The following is a 15,519-nucleotide window of genomic DNA, read 5'->3' on the forward strand; positions in this document are numbered from 1 at the left end:
GAGAGGACTCCCTATGTAGTGGGCAGGTGTTGAGAAGGTTCAGTGGGGACTCCAGATGCCCTGGAGTCGAGGCGGAGTCCCCTTGCAGCCTAGGGGCTCTGAAGGGAAGGGCAGCTTTGCAGCCAGAGGCCTAGGTTGCAGCCCCTGGGTGATGATATTAAAGCTTTTTGAGCCTGTTTTCCCTGGGAGAGTGTTCCTTGCCCTAGCTGCAAAGCAGCCTGCGCCTTTTGCTGACTTATTGGCTCCAGCCTTAGGTAGATGGGCCCACACCCCCGACAGCAGAGCCCAGAGAGGACACCCTTGCCCCACCATAGGTGTCATCCCAGGGAAGGTGAGCCGGGCCACCCGTCTAGCCTGAAGGGAGGTGGGGGTAACAGGTAGCAGAGACCTGGCAGGAACGGCCTCCTTAGGGGATATCTGGTCCCCTAAGGACGGGTGGGAGTTTGGATAGGCGGCCAGGGGCTCCCAGTTAGGACATTGTGTTCCGATATGACTAGGCTAGGAGCTCTTCCCATGCGGGCAGGGGTTGAGCGAGGTAGAAGCCCAGAACAACTGGGCTGCAGGTGGCGGAAGGGGCGTCCGGGTGGAGGCCAGTCGCGGGCCGCTGCGCGTGCGCGGCGGGCGCTTAGTTTGACCCCGGACGCGCGCCGTAGCCGAGAGGCTGGGCGGATGTTGTGAGCCGGGGCGCCGCGGCGGAGGCTGGGGGTGAGTGAGGGGCGGCCCGGCTCGGAGCGGGGCGGGTCCCTATGGCTCCCCTCGAGGCCCGGTTCGTCCAGTGCGAGAGTGTCTCAACCTGTGGTGCGGGGCTCCGTACTGGAGCTCGCTTGGAGGATCCTCCGGATCTTCGGGCCGGGCAGAGCCGACTTGGGGGAGACATGCGCTGCCCTCCGCGCCCTTGGGCTCCGGGATGGGGTTGGTTCTCTTCCGATCCCGGGTCTCGGCGGGGCTGGGCAGGGAGTCCCCGAGCAGAGTTAGGGTCCGCCTCTCACCTGGGTCCTCAGCACCCGACACACCCAGAGTAGATGTCTGGAAGGTTTGCTGACCAAATGAGTGATCGAATCTAATTTCCTGCACCTGCCCTGGTGTGAGAGAGGCCGCGGGCATGGACGCCCATGGAGGGCCCGCGGTGGGCGGTAGGGCGGGAGAGTCACCTTCCGGAGGGGCTGGCGTGGTTCGGCCCGGGAATGGGCAAGGGCGTGTGATGGGGGCAGAGGACCTGTTGGGGGTGAGATAAGAAGAGACCGGCTGCATAGGAGGGAGGGCTGTCTAAGGCAGTGCTGGGGGGCCGGGCTCCAGACCTGTGCTGTCCAGTGGAGCTTTCTGGGATGAGGGAAGTGTTCTGTATTTGCAGCGTGTAGTATAGTAACCACGAGCTACATGTGGCCACTGAATCCTTGAAATGTGGCTAATATAACTGAGAAATTGAATGTTAGAAAATTTTAACTTCAAATTAGAGTGGCCACTTGTGGCTAGTGGCTGCTGTGTTGGACAGGACGGCTTGAGGCCATCAGGCTGGCTCCAGCGACTTCGCAGCTTTTAAAGCAGCTGTTGCAGCACCCTGGTGGGGGGTGGAGAGCAGTGGGAAGACCAGCAGGGTTCACGAGGAAGACTGGGTGCAGGTAGTGCTCTGACAGGGTGGGCAGCGGTGTGTGCCCACGTGGGAACAAGAGAACTAGCAGGGCTTTGGACATGAGGAGGGAGGATCCTGGAGCTGAAGAGGGAATCTTGGCCTTAGGTGTCCACAGGACTTGTAGTTGAAGACGGCACCCAGCTCTGGGTGGGGAAACACACTTGGGGGAGTGTGGTGTAAGGTATATTGAATCTTCTCGATATGAGCTGGACCCGCTGTGGCTGATGGCTGAGAGGGACATAAGGGCTCTGCTCCTAGGCCACCTCACTGTGGACACTTTGGTCTGATTTTCCCAGGGTTTAGGCATTTAGTTTGCTCCAGCAAACGTATATATGTCTGGCACCTCTCTATGGGGCCCTGTCACACGGGCCTGTCACATGGGGTCCTAAATCCCCTCCCTCCCTACATAGGAAGCTGGAGTCCCTGCTTTCCTCCTCCTCGAGTCAGTACGTGTCTGAGTGCATGCACCTGGCCTCACCTGCGCCCAAGCCTTCCCGCCACCCAGGACCGAGGTCAGTGTGGGAGCCCTTGACTGGCTTCAGATAGTCTCCGCCTCTGGCTCGGCCTCCAGGACCACTGGCTGCCCACAGGAGATGAAGTATGGCATCCAAGGGGGCCGGCATGTCTTTCTCCCGCAAGAACTATAGGCTGACCTCAGATGCTGAGAAATCCAGGGTCACAGGTAAGGGCTGGCAGGCAAGGGAGGAGGTTCCTTATGTTGAGGGAAAGAGAGGGAAGAGACAAAGGCAGCAAAGCCACAGGTCCAGTGAGCCTCAGGCCGAGCTGTGCCCCTTGTGCCTGCCAGCCAGCTCCTTCCCACCAGCTGCCATGGAGCAGTGCCCCCAACAGGACTGCTCTTCTCACCCCTGTGGCTGGCCCAGGACCAGGAGCCTCTGGGGTCCACAGAGCTGAGAGATGCACTGACATATGACCCTTCTCCCCCTCCGCCCTGTGGCCCAGGCATTGTGCACGAAAAGCTACTGAATGACTACCTGCACCGAGTCTTTTCCTCTCCTGACCAGGCACCCACTGCAGCCACCAGCAGGTATGGTCTGGTAGGTAGGCCTCCCTCCTCTGCAGGAGACCAGAGGCTGGAGGCTGCCTGTGGGGAAGGGGGCCCGGCTCTGGGTGGGCTGGCTTGGGTTCCATTCTCACTGCTGCTCCTGGCCGTGAGACCTTTGGCCAGAGTGTCTGCCTTCTGGGCTCCACTTCTTTCTCTTCTGGCAGTGCTAGTACCTTCCTTCTGAGGGACTTCTGGGGGTCAGAGGGGCAGTGCCTGGTCAGCACTCAGAGTAGCCCCTACTCCACAGTCGGCATCTGGTCCTGTGTGCATCTGCCCACACCTCTCCCCACCCTGGTCCTGTAGCCTCAGCCTGGATCTGTAAAGTACAGACCTCACCAGCCCCTTTTCCTTGCACGTTTAATGCACTTAAGTTTAATCTATATCAAAGTTACAAGTATGTTTTAGCAGAAACATAGAGGAAGAAAAAGCACCTGTTGTGTCATCATTTTAACATGACTACCTGGGCAGGGTTTTTGTATCTCATAATCGATGTAGTTTGGATTATGCAGTATAGAAAAACATTTTTTAAGATGATTTATTTATTTATTTATTTATAGAGCGGGAAGGGAAGAAGAAAGGGAGGGAAACATCATTGCGTGGTTGCCTCTCACAAGCCTCCTACTGGGGACCTGCCTCACAACGCAGGCATGTGCCCTGGCTGGAAATCCAACTAGTGACCCTTTGGTTTGCAGGCTGGTGCTCAATCCACTGAGCCACACCAGCCAGGGCAAACATTTTTTTTTTTTTTCATTAAAAAATTTTGTCACCATCAGCACTTTAAAAAAAGTTTTACTGAGGAATAATTGACATATAATAAACCACATGTATTTAAAATGAGTTTTAATATTCTGTGAAACCATCACTACCATCCACATAATGGACATACCCCTCGCCTCTAAAAATACTCAGAAGTTTAAGTCCTATTTTTGTCACCAGACGGTGTCCTCTGAGTGTTTTCCTGCATTACAAATTAATCCTGGTTGGTGTCTTTTCAGGTCAGGGGTCATCCCTTAGCCATGCCCTCCCTGGCTTAGAAGGGCTTTTGCTTTTGTCAATGATGGTGTGAGGGTGCCCAGGCTTGGAATCATGTGGCTAGAATATTTGAGCTGCAGTCACTTTTAAGATTGTTGCTAAATTATTTTTTGCAAACGCTGCTTCCTAACTGGGAGGCCTGGGTGTCCCTACCACTCAACCTCTTGCCAGCCTGGCCTGTTCCATCTTCCTCAGTCTCTGCTCTCTGGGCAGGCACAGAGCACAAAGGGCAGCAGCTGTCTGTTCCATTTAAGCGGCTGTGGTGGCCAAGGGGTTCCTACTTCTGGAGGGTGCTGCCCACCTCCGCCCAAGCCCCAGTCCTGGCCTGCTCCCAGGGCCATCTGATCTGTACTTCATGTGACACCGCAAACCGTCCTGCTGCCATGGGTGCTGTGGTTGCCAGGAGGGAGAGCAGGTGGCAGGGCCATCCATCAGTGGCCATGTGGACGGAGAGCTCTGAGCAAGGACCTGGGCAGGCGGTGCTAGGCTTGGCCATATGGGCAGTGCTGCAGGTGCTGAGAGGAGCTGAGTCCCAGGTGGCCTGCCCACAAGCTGCTCTGGTGAGTAGGCACCAGACCAGAGCAGTGCTTCCGAGTATGGGCCGGGAGGAACTACTGAGGAAGCCTCCTTTGTCCCTGGACCATTGATTGGGGTACTCAGAGATGAGATTGGCTGCAGCCTTTACCACTACTGTCTGAGCACCCCATTCTGTGGCCACCACCATATAATTATACGGAGACGCAGCTTTGTGCATCTCCACCTTCCACAGCTCAGGGTCAGTAGTAGCTCACAGTCGGGAGGAGCATGTGGTCCCCGAGCCTGGGTTGAGGCTGCCTTGTCAGAGAATGGGTGCTTTGACCCACCTACATCCCCTTCCAGACACTACTCTCCAGGCAGATGAAGGGGGTGGGATCTGGGAGTAGAGGTGGAAGAGCAGGTGCTGGTGCTCTGCGGCCTGGATCCTGTTGGGCACTGGGCCTCCTCTCTGCCTCAGACGTGTTAGTCTCCACCACCCTGTTCCCTGCTATTCTTAGCAGCTGAGCTCAGGGCAGAGCTGGTTGGCATGAGACAGAGCCCTTTCTCCCCTGAGAATGTGTGCTGGGAGGGTGAAGGACCACTCGGGCAGATTTCCCCATCCCTTTGGGGCAGATGGCAGATAGGCGGTCACGTGCTCTACTGGCCTGTACAGGTTGCTAAAGCGCAGCCAGCCAGCAGCACAGAAGGGTGAGCCCTTCCAACTGCCAGGACAGGTCTGATTCAACACAGATTTCCCTGACTGGGTGGTGGGGAGACTGCAAGCCTGGTCCCGACGGAAGTGCAGGGCTGGGGTCGGGCTGGACTAGCTGTCCTCGATGTTGACCACTCAGGGGTGTGCATCCCTCCTAGCCTTCCTTTCATGGGCATTATTAACATGGCTGCCTTCGAGAGGGGAGCACCGGTTCTCCCTGGAGCCTTCACAGCGTATCTGACGTACAGCTCTTGCTCCTTCCTACAGATGAGGGAATTAAGGCTTAGAGGGCGCTCTTCCTTTTTTAAACAGTCCAGAGGCAGCCCACGTTGAGCCAGTCGTAATTTTTAGTGTGCCAGACAGTCTACCCTTCTGACCTCCAGCATGCCTGAACCAGGACTAGGCACAGCCCTCTTTCTGGAGTCTGGGCAGCCACCCTCTGAGTCTCAGGGAACAGGGAGTGGGAGAGGGGTTTAGTGCCATCTGGCTGGTTCCAAGGACTTTTGGGCCCCTCGCAGCCTCTTGCTCTTCTCAGGAAACCCCTGAACTTCCAGAACCTGCCAGAACATCTGGACCAGCTGTTGCAGGTGGACAGTGAGGATGAGGAGAGCCAGGGTATGTGGCAGCTTCTGCAATGGGACTGGCGGGCCCCCGGGGCTGCCCTGGCACGCTCACGCAGGGCCCTCTGCGCACTGTCACCTGACCCTGTGTGCCGCCTGACCCCACACCCGCCTCTCCCCTCTGCAGGACAGGTGGAAGGACGGCTTGGCCCCTCCACTGTAGTCCTGGATCACACAAGTGGCTTCGAAGGGTTGCTTCTGGTGGATGATGACCTCCTGGGGGTGAGTGAGGGCAAAGTTTGGGACCTCGGGTCCAAGCTCCTTTTGACAGCCCTAAGGCCGGACATCAGATCCTCCTGATGTGGCCCATTGAGTTCTCAGCCCCCAAACCCTCCTGACATACCCCAGAAACCCTCTTGGAGGTACTGCAGCCCCAAGCTCTACCCAGTGTAGCCATGAGCCCCTCCCATCATGCTCCTGGCTCAGAATCCCTGTTGACACAGGCCTAGGCCCTGCTCGGGCATGACAGACCCACACCACCAAGATGGGCCGAGTGGGGGATGGGGCATTCTCCCGCAGGAAGGCACTCTGAGCCCGGGTGCAGGCTCACCAGCCCTCTCTTCACCTAGGTGATTGGACACAGCAACTTCGGTACCATCCGTTCTACCACGTGTGTGTACAAAGGTGAGGCCGTGCTGTTCTGTGGGCCCAGAGTCAGGAGGACGTCGGAGGGCCCGGGCCTAAGGTGGGAGGCAGCCTTGGTCTCCCTGCGGAGCCTGACTTGGCTTTTTCTAGGGAAGTGGGTCTACGAGGTGCTCATCTCCTCCCAGGGCCTCATGCAGATCGGCTGGTGCACCATCAACTGCCGCTTCAATCAGGAGGTATGCATAGGAGGGGCCTTCCCAGGGAGGCCTCGTGCTGCTGCAGCCCCCAGACCCTTGCCCGACCACCCTCTGGAGGAGTGTGCCCCACCCCACTGCAGGGCAGCCCAGCCCCAGAACAGCCCTTCCTCCTTCCCTCAGAGCTTCAGCAGCCTTGTCTCAAGCCATGAGAGCCCCAGGTTGGTGGCTGGTGGGCTCTGGCCTTGCCCTTGCCCACCTCCCCTGGGCCTCACAGACCTGCCTCCCTAGGAGGGTGTCGGAGACACACACAACTCCTACGCCTATGATGGCAACCGGGTGCGCAAGTGGAACGTGACCACGACAAATTATGGCAAGGTGAGGGCCGAGTCCCCCCCGGGGCCCACCTGCCCGAAGTCCTTTTCCACAGCTTGTCAGGAGCCACTGGGCAGCTATGTGGGGCTGTAGGGCACCAGGGAGGGGACAGAGATGCAGGTGTCCTCTGGGTGGTAATGGAGAAGCAGCGCTGGGGCAGAGCAGGTGGGCCGCCGGGCCACTGCGCACCTGTGAGGTCTCCTGCCCTGGCAGGCGTGGGCTGCGGGGGACATTGTGAGCTGCCTGATCGACCTGGATGACGGCGCTTTGTCCTTCTGCCTGTGAGTTTCCTGCCTTTCTCGGCAGACCCGGCCTCGTGGGGGGGGGGCACAGGCTGCCCTCGGCTTCCCGAGGGGGGTAGCCTGCGGAGGACAGCCCCAGTGGGGCCCTGGTGCAGGCTCACAGGCCCTCCCTTCCACTGCAGGAATGGCGTGTCACTGGGCACCGCCTTCGAGAACTTTTCCCGGGGTCCAGGCATGGCCTACTTCCCAGCCATCAGCCTCTCCTTCAAGGAGTCCGTGGCCTTCAACTTCGGCAGCCGTCCTCTGCGATATCCTTTTTGGAAGGAGGCTTTGGAGCTGCTCAGAAGGTCTCAGGGAAGCCAAGGGGGCTCTCTGCCCCAGGGGCTCTGTGGGCTGGGGGTGGGCCCTGGCTGCCACCAGGAGTGCATGGGGCACTGCTTCGGTGGGGGCCAAAGACAGCAGTTTTGGTAGCAACCTTGTTAGGTGGGTACCGTTATCCTCTCAGCTGAACAGACAAAGGGCACAAAGTCGCAAAGGAAGCATCACCCTGTGGAGGCTAAGTGGGGGAGGGGTGCCAGGAGGCTGTGGGGCGGCACAGGAGCCCAGGCCCCTCCGCAGGGCTCTCGGCGGAGCGGGGGGGGGGGGGCGGGCGCAGGTTTGTCTGAGCACAGATGTGGTAGTGCTGGCTTAACTCTGTGGCACCTACCCAGTAGCGGGCTACCGGCCCCTGCAGGACCCGCCGCGGGCGGACCTGGCGCGAGCACAGAGGTTGCTGGGCTGCTTCCGGGCAGTGCTCAGTGTGGAGCTGGACCCCATGGTGAGCCAGGGCCTGGGCCAGGGGAGCTGGGGGCCGCCTGCCACCCTCTGCCTCTCACAGTCCCCTCTCCTCTCCACACACAGGAGGGACGGCTGGTGGAGAAGGAGAGCTCCGAGTGGCAGCTGCAGGGCCAGCCCACTGTCCTGCTCACGCTGGCCCACATCTTCCACCACTTTGCTCCGCTGCTGGTGAGGGGACGTTGAGGAGGGGGTGGGGCAGGCCGTGCTAGAGGAGCCTGTGCTAGGGGCTGCGCCACCCCAGTGGGTGAGCTCTGCACCTTCGCCTGGCAGGGGCCCCATGTGGCCAGAGCCTTCAGACCTCATGGCTATTGCCCAGCAAAGGAGACACTTCCAGCTGAGCATCTCAGGGATGCCCCACAAAGAAGTCGAGGGGTGACAATGTGACAGGCCAGGGCAACTGCAGGAGCAAAGCCCCAGCGGGCTGTGGGGCAGTGGCCCTTGTGTCTCAGTCAGACCCCAGAAGGGGCATCTGTATCTCGGGGTTGCTCAAGGGGACCCACAGGTCCTCCTGTACCTGTGGCCTTGGCCTCATGCTGCGGCACAGGTGCCACTGCCTCACCTGTGCCTGTCCTTGGAGCAGCGCAAGGTGTACCTGGTAGAGGCCGTGCTCACGAACTTCCTGCTGGGTGTCATGGAGGCGGGCACCCCCGCGAAGACACAGTCTGTGGTGCGCCAGGTGCTGGACCTCCTGTGGCTCTTCATGGAGGTGAGGCTCCTGGGCTCAGGCCTCGGGCCGGGGGTCGGGCTCCGCTGGCGGGGAGGCTCTAGGGGATGGCTGCCCTTGGCCCAGGAGGTGTACAGCCTGACCTCTCCCCCCAGGACTACGAGGTGCACGACTGCCTCAAGCAGCTGATGATGTCCCTGCTGCGGCTGTACCGGTTCTCGCCCATCGTCCCGGACCTGAGCCTGCAGGTGTGCACTCGTGCTGCTGCCCTGCACCCTGGGCCGCACCGCCCGTTCTGAGCATCCCCTCCCCACAGATCCGCTACCTGCAGCTCACCGTCGCTGTCCTGAGGCATGAGAAGTCCCGCAAGTTTCTGCTCAGCAACGTTCTGTATCCTTCCACTTGCTGCCCAGTGGACCAAACGTGTCCCCTGTGGTCAACAGAGGCCGTGGGTGGATGATGCAGTGTGCTTCTGGCTAGGGGTCCCCAGGGAGGACCAGAGCCCCCCAGTATGTGAGTCCTTGTTCCAGGACAAGCCCTCCGAGCGCCTTCTCTACAAAGTGAGGAGGGCAGGGCAGAGGCCCGGCTAGCCAGCTGGCCGGCCCAAGCAGGGATCTCCAGCTGGCTGCAGACTCTTGGGCTGCATACAGGTGTTGGGGAGCCACCAGGGCCTTGTGCCCTTTCAGCCAAACCACTGCACCTTTATCTGGGTCCCAGGTCAGGGGCTCCCCGAGATCTTCTAGAAGTCGGCTCTTCCTGCTTCCCGAGTGTCAGGTATGCATGAACAGAATAGAAAGGAGAGGAGCCTTGGGCCCCTGGTCGTGCAGCCTGTGCTAGTAGCCGTCTTCCCTCTCTGGGGTCTTCAGCCTCCAGGAAGCAGAAACAAAGCTGCGTGACAGGGAGGCCACCAGGCCCTTCCTTCTCCAGCCTGTCCCACAGGAATCTGTCCCTGTGACAGGCCTCTATCTCTCACTTGCTGGAGATTGGTTTTGGCGGGCTTGGCAGCCACGGCCCTCCTGGGCTCATGCAGAGACGGGCACAATGGAGGCAGGTGGGTTTTTGCAGGGCTTCCTGGGAGGACTCATGGTGGGGGTGTGCCCTTGGGTGAGCAGAGCTCTGCCTTGACAAGCACTAGCTTCGACGTGCTGCGGTCTGCTGTCTTCTTCCACATCAAGAGCCCGCTGCGCGTGGAGGAGGCTGGCCTGCAGGAGCTCATCCCCACCACCTGGTGGCCCCACCGTTCCAGCAAGGAGGTGGGCAGACTGGGAGGGGGCGGGGTCAGCCGGGGTTGTCTAAGGGGAGTGCTCTGCAGGTTGACCCCTTCCGTAGTCCTGGCCAGGGCGGGGGGTGCCAGTCTAGCCCTTCTGTCCCCTCCCCCCTGTCCATGCCTAGGGCAAAGACGGCAAGGAGATGAAGGATGAGACCGCCGAGGAGCGGCTGCGGAGGCGTGCCTACGAGCGGGGCTGCCAAAGACTCAAGAAACGCATCGAAGGTCAGGCCTGCCTGGGCCAGAGTGGGGCACCTGGTAGTGGCCATGCCCAGGCTGGGCTCGGGGTCCCTGGTCCCTGGGGTTCCTGGTCCCCGGGGTCCCTGGAGCCCCACCTGAGCCCGGGCCACCTCCTACCCTTGGGAGCCTGAGGGCGGGACTCTGCTGAGGGCTCCGTGTCCTCCCCCCACCCCACCCCTAGTGGTGGAAGAACTGCAGGTCCAGGTCTTGAAGCTGCTGTTGAACAATAAAGATGACAATGGGGTGAGTGGCTCTGAGACACGTGTGTGGGTGCCTGGCTGGGAGGGCAGGGCTGACTCTGGTTCCCACCAGAGTCCAGGCCCAGGCGTGGCATTGAGCTAGTCCAGCCTGGGGCCAGCATCCTCATCCTATCACAATGTTATTTGTCCTTCCCCTGAAGGGTGAAGCTTCTAGATACATCTTCCTGACCAAGTTCCGGAAATTTCTGCAGGAGAATGCCAGCAGCCGGGGGGTAGGTGTCCGCTAGGCCTGCCTACCATAGTCCCCTGGCTGTGTGGCCGGGTCTGCACCCTGGGCTTCTACCACCTCTCAGCCTGCCTCGCTTCTCCTGAGCCCTGGCCCCTGCCCTCCCTGCCCTCCCTGCCCAGCCCAGGCCCTGGGGCAGGCCTCGGATGAGAGGGCTGGGCTCTGGGCTGGAACTGAGGCATGTCTTGTGCCGGTGCCCACAGAATATACCCCTGCTTTGCCCTCCCGAGTACATGGTCTGCTTCTTGCACCGGCTGATCTCTGCGCTGCGCTACTACTGGGATGAGTACAAGGCTGCCAACCCTCATGCCTCCTTCAGTGACGGTGAGCGGGGCGGGCCTCATCTTAGAGGCTGGGCAGAGCCAGGCACGGGGCAAGCCTTAGTGTTGGCAGGGTGTCAGTGTGGGGTGCTGAGCTGAGGAGGGTGGGGAGCAGCTGCCCAGGCCGCCTGCCTAGTGAGTTCTACCCCAGCGACGGGGCAGCAGGAGCCCTGCACTCTGTGTTTGCACCAACTGTCCCCACAGGCTTTTTCTCAGTCCCAGCCTGCCTGGCCCTCTTCAGTGCTTTGTAGGGGACACCTTGGCTGGGCTCCGAGGTGCTAGGGCCCTGTGTTTTTGTGGGGCACAGTCCTCAAGGGTCAGGGGAAGCTGTAGGTCCCCTATATTGGGGGGATACCCTGCAGCGTTGGGCCAGGGCTCTCCCATTTTCCCTGGAGTGCCCACAACCAATCTGCCCCCTCCGACCCAAGTTGTACAGTTGCTGGCACTGACCTGAAATGGTGGAGGGTGGGGGGTGGTAGGAGGCCACACTACATGCCTGGATGGGTGGGTGACCAATGCCAGGAGTCCTCTCCGTGCTGGGCCAGACTGCAGGAAGAGACCTCTGGGAGGTCTTCCTGCTGGGTTCTGACTGCCGGCCTGGCTGCCCAACGTCTTGCAGAGGCCTACATCCCACCCCAGGTCTTCTATAATGGCAAGGTGGACTACTTTGACCAGCAGCGCCTTGGAGGCCTTCTCTCACACCTCCGAAAGACCCTCAAGGGTGAGTGCAGGCCTGTGGGCAGTGAGCAGATCCGCCTGGGTGGCAGGCGTCTCTGAGCCAGCTCTGCCGGGAGTGCTGAGCTACACTGTGTCCACTAGAGGGCGCCCGAGTATTGACCTGCTGGGGCTCCTAAATGCTGATCTGCCCACTTTGCCTCCAGTCTTGGGTCCTGCTTTCCCTTCCCTGGACCACCCACCCCTGGTGACTTCTGGGAGCCCTGTAATGAAGTGGGGGTGGGTGTGCTGACACGGGGGACCATGGAATCTTGGTGAGGTCACCCGGTCGGGAGGGGGTGTGTGCAGTTACTGCGTGAGCTGCTTTTAGGGATGAGCAGGAGTGGCTGCAGTACAGAGAGCCGGGTGCCCAGCCAGCACAGCGGGGAGGCAGGTGCGCCAGAGAGGGAGTGCGAGGCAGGGAGCAGTGGCGGATGCCGCAGGGGGTCTCGAGGGCCATCCGAGGGCCTGGCTGCTCATCGCACAGCAGGGGCACGAGGGCGGGGGTCTGCATTGTAAGATACTCCTTCTGGCTGCTGCCGTGCTTAGAACAGGCTGTGAAGGCCAAGAAAGGGGACAGGGTGGTTGGTTGCCCAGGCAACAGAGGAAGGACAGGAGGGCATGGGTGAAGGGGAGGAGGCGAGGAGGACCCTAGGTCCCCAGGCTTCTTGCCAGAGGTTGTGGGGCTGGGGCACTGTCAGGGAGAGGGGTTACAGGAGGAGGCGGAGATGACAGGTTGGGTGTGTTTGAGGTGCCCGGGGACACAGGCAGGAACAAGGCCTGGTCAGGAGACAGAGATGGTGTGGTCAGCTCTCAGCACGAAGGTGGGAGCCAGTTGGTAGTGAGGCCTGGGCCCTGGGGGGTGTGCAAAGTGAGCAGAGGCTTGGGCAGCCCTGGGTCTCCTTTTGTTTATAGAGCAGAAGGAGGAAGGAGCAGTCAAGTAGCTTGGGGGCGGGGACTGAAGTCCCAGGAGACAGAGACAGAGGGACTGGGGACCAACAGGGAGGGTGTGGTGGGGATGCCTCCTGCTGCCACGCCTCTGCAAGATGCACGTGGGACAGTTGGAGTCAGTGCAGGGGCGAGGCACAGGCGTGGGAATGGGGCCTGCCAGGCCTCCTACCCAGCTAGCGGCGCTGTCTCGTGGCCCTGGGCTGCTCTGTCGTGAGCCCCCCCGCCCCTCTGCTGCACTGAGAGCCTTACTGCCATTCCTCCCAGACGACCTTGCCTCCAAGGCCAACATCCTGATCGACCCACTGGAGCTCCAGGCGGCCACCATGGATGACCTGGACGAGGATGAGGAGCCATCCCCAGCTGTGGCCCAGGTGCCGCGGTAGGGGCAGGCAGAGGGCTTTGTGTTGGGCTGTCCCTCTTTCCTTCCACAAGGGCAGGAGTGTCACACGCCCATTCTCCCTCCACGCAGGCAGGGGGCTTCTCAGCAGGCCGGTGCCCTTGCTGTGGGTGGAGGCACAAATCTTCCCCTCCCATCTCCTCAGCCCCAGGAGTCAGGGGAGCCCTGAGTGGGCCCGGTCCTGGGGAGCTAAGTGGCACCTGGCCTCTTCTCTCCACCACAGCGCCCCGTGCAGGCCCTGGCCATTGGGGGTGCGCTGCCCCTGCCCCGGCCTGGCTGGCTCAGCTCTCCAACCCTGGGTCGAGCCAACCGTTTCCTCAGCACGGCAGCTGTGAGCCTGATGACGCCCCGGCGGCCTCTGAGCGCCTCGGAGAAAGTGAAGGTCCGCACGCTGAGCGCAGAGCAGAGGACCCGTGAGGACAGTAGGTGTCAGGCGGGGCCAGGCATGGCTTCGAAGGGGTCTTCTGTAGTGCATGGCCCCCACCCTGGGCAAAGACAGGGTGCACTCCCCTTCCCGGCCAGTCCTCTGGCCTGGCAGCCTCTCAAGGGCGTGGGGAGTACATTCTGAGGCAGGAAATCGATGCCACAGAAATAGGTCCCGGAGCTGCAGGACGTTGCCCTGCCCCTCCCCCGTGTTCTTCCTGCAGGCCCTCCTTGGGCCCAGAAAGGGAATCTGGCTCCGTTCTCCTGCTGCGAGGCCCGTCCTCACTCCACAGGCTTAGGAGACCACTGGAGAGGTCGAGCCCCTGACCCTGCCTTGCCCCCTCCCTAGTTGAAGGCAGCCATTGGAACGAGGGCCTGCTGCTGGGGCGGCCCCCTGAGGAGCCGGAGCAGCCCCTCACAGAGAACTCCCTGCTGGAAGTCCTGGACGGCGCTGTCATGATGTACAACCTCAGTGTCCACCAGCAGCTGGGCAAGGTCTCGACCTCGGGTCCAAGTGCATGGCATGCAGCTCTGCACGTTTGGGTGCACGTGTGTACATGCGCCCCCACGTGCGCCCCAGGTCTGCAGGGACGCCTGGGCATGGCTGTGCCACAGCAAGACTGGTTCCTACCAGTGCTGCCGCGGCCCACCCTGGCCCACTGTGTGGGGGGGGAGGTCCTGGGCCTCAGGTTGGGAGCTTGCAAGGGCTGGGGTCCAGGCTAGGACTGGAGAAACCAGGGTGCAGTGCCCAGGGGTCACCACAGACGTGCAGTGTCCAATGCTGCAGATGGTGGGCGTGTCCGACGATGTCAACGAGTACGCGATGGCTCTGAGGAACACCGAGGACAAGCTCCGCCGCTGCCCTAAGCGGGTAAGGCCTGCACAGGCAGGTGGGTCTCTGGGAGGGAGGCGGGGGAGAGGGGCGGCTTGCTCCCGTCGGACCCCCAGGCCAGTCCACAGAGGAAATCTGGCCTGGCCCTGCCCCTGCCCCTGTGGGTGATCCCAGCAGTTTTTCTTGTCCCCACCCCTGCCCTGACCATAGTGGGCCAGTGAGGGGGGGCCTGGCACCAGGGTTGGGCACAATCAGAGCCCCATCAACCAGCCATGGCCTGTGCCAGGTTCCCCCACCCCCGGCCGGCTAAGTGCTGAGCACACCCACTCTGCTCATCAATTATGGATTTGACCCTGAGTGCTTCCTTGGCCGCCAGCAGAGTCAGCAGGAAGCGGCCCTGCTCCCCCAGGCTCCACGAGCCCCTCCTGAAGCTCTCCTAGCCTGGGGAGCAGGGCCAAGCACTCCCAGGCTGGTAGTCCCTGGCAGGCCGCCTGCCCCCAACTGCCTGCAGTTCATCACAGAGTCCCTGGGGTGTCCCCGCGGGGGCTCCCGGACCCCCCGCTGCATCTCACTTCCACATTCCAGGGGGTGACCATGGCTCTGTCCCAAGGCTTGCACAGACTTAGCAGTGGGTCCAAGGCGGAAGAGGGGTTTGTAGAGCGGAGCCAGGTCTGCCAGCCCTCTGCCTGCCCCACGCACCGGGGATGAGTGGGGTGTGTCCTGACCATCTTTTCTCCTTGGGTGGCAGAGGAAGGACATACTTGAGGAGCTGACCAAGAGCCAGAAAGTTTTCTCAGAGAAGCTGGACCACTTGAGTCGCCGTCTTGCCTGGGTCCATGCTACTGTCTATTCCCAGGTGAGCAGAGGTGGCTTTGGCCAGGGGCTGCTGCCCTCCCCAGTCTCACTGCTGAGCCACAGGCTGGGCAGGGCGGTGCCAGCCCCTTGATGTGCCCTGCTGCCCTGGGCCGCTGGCACACACTCCCTCTTCCTCCCGTTCCATGCTACGTTCCCGGCACCTCTCGTGACCTGTGAACTTGCTCAGATGGCTATTTTAGACTCCCCAGTCCCCCTCCAGCTCATAAACCCTGGGGCTGAGCAGAGTCTGTCTCTCCTTGCCTCCCATTCTCCCTGCGCCCTGAGCACCACCTCCATCCCAGGGGCTCTGTGGCCTGTCCCGAGCCACACCCTCCTTTGCATCCCCTCCTCTCAGACTCACATCCCACCCTTGAGGCTACTGGGTTGTTCCTGCTTGCTCACTCACCCACTTATCAGTAACACCTACCCAGAGCCTGGAGAGTGCCAGGCGCTGTCTGGACACTGGGGACACCCAGTAGTGAGTCAGAAAGACCAGGCTGTGCCCTCCCGGGCAGCCAGCCTCAAGGGGCGGACAGAGGGCAAGCTCCCTCTGGCCGCGCTTGG

General features: G+C 61.2%; 1 protein-coding gene across 1 annotated transcript in view; it reads left to right on the forward strand.

Moving 5' to 3' along the window:
• The window catches only part of RNF123 (ring finger protein 123), a 26,272-nt gene continuing 10,753 nt past the window's right edge, over positions 1 to 15,519 (forward strand). Inside the window, exons 1-26 of the mRNA XM_053669512.1 lie at positions 1 to 331; positions 2,041 to 2,312; positions 2,591 to 2,675; positions 5,489 to 5,568; positions 5,701 to 5,795; positions 6,143 to 6,197; positions 6,309 to 6,394; positions 6,644 to 6,730; positions 6,941 to 7,008; positions 7,152 to 7,277; positions 7,672 to 7,786; positions 7,870 to 7,974; positions 8,387 to 8,512; positions 8,626 to 8,718; positions 8,787 to 8,860; positions 9,606 to 9,723; positions 9,863 to 9,962; positions 10,159 to 10,220; positions 10,378 to 10,449; positions 10,667 to 10,787; positions 11,403 to 11,504; positions 12,713 to 12,819; positions 13,069 to 13,267; positions 13,618 to 13,763; positions 14,056 to 14,139; positions 14,849 to 14,956. Of these exons, the coding sequence (XP_053525487.1) occupies positions 2,231 to 2,312; positions 2,591 to 2,675; positions 5,489 to 5,568; positions 5,701 to 5,795; positions 6,143 to 6,197; positions 6,309 to 6,394; positions 6,644 to 6,730; positions 6,941 to 7,008; positions 7,152 to 7,277; positions 7,672 to 7,786; positions 7,870 to 7,974; positions 8,387 to 8,512; positions 8,626 to 8,718; positions 8,787 to 8,860; positions 9,606 to 9,723; positions 9,863 to 9,962; positions 10,159 to 10,220; positions 10,378 to 10,449; positions 10,667 to 10,787; positions 11,403 to 11,504; positions 12,713 to 12,819; positions 13,069 to 13,267; positions 13,618 to 13,763; positions 14,056 to 14,139; positions 14,849 to 14,956 (2,496 nt within the window). The 5' untranslated portion in view covers positions 1 to 331; positions 2,041 to 2,230. The remainder of the gene's footprint in view (positions 332 to 2,040; positions 2,313 to 2,590; positions 2,676 to 5,488; positions 5,569 to 5,700; positions 5,796 to 6,142; positions 6,198 to 6,308; positions 6,395 to 6,643; positions 6,731 to 6,940; positions 7,009 to 7,151; positions 7,278 to 7,671; positions 7,787 to 7,869; positions 7,975 to 8,386; positions 8,513 to 8,625; positions 8,719 to 8,786; positions 8,861 to 9,605; positions 9,724 to 9,862; positions 9,963 to 10,158; positions 10,221 to 10,377; positions 10,450 to 10,666; positions 10,788 to 11,402; positions 11,505 to 12,712; positions 12,820 to 13,068; positions 13,268 to 13,617; positions 13,764 to 14,055; positions 14,140 to 14,848; positions 14,957 to 15,519) is intronic.

The sequence above is a fragment of the Artibeus jamaicensis genome, unplaced genomic scaffold (assembly GCF_021234435.1).
Source record: "Artibeus jamaicensis isolate MK-2021 breed Jamaican fruit bat unplaced genomic scaffold, CSHL_Jam_final contig_519, whole genome shotgun sequence".
In the NCBI taxonomy this organism is placed as follows: Eukaryota; Metazoa; Chordata; class Mammalia; order Chiroptera; family Phyllostomidae; genus Artibeus; species Artibeus jamaicensis.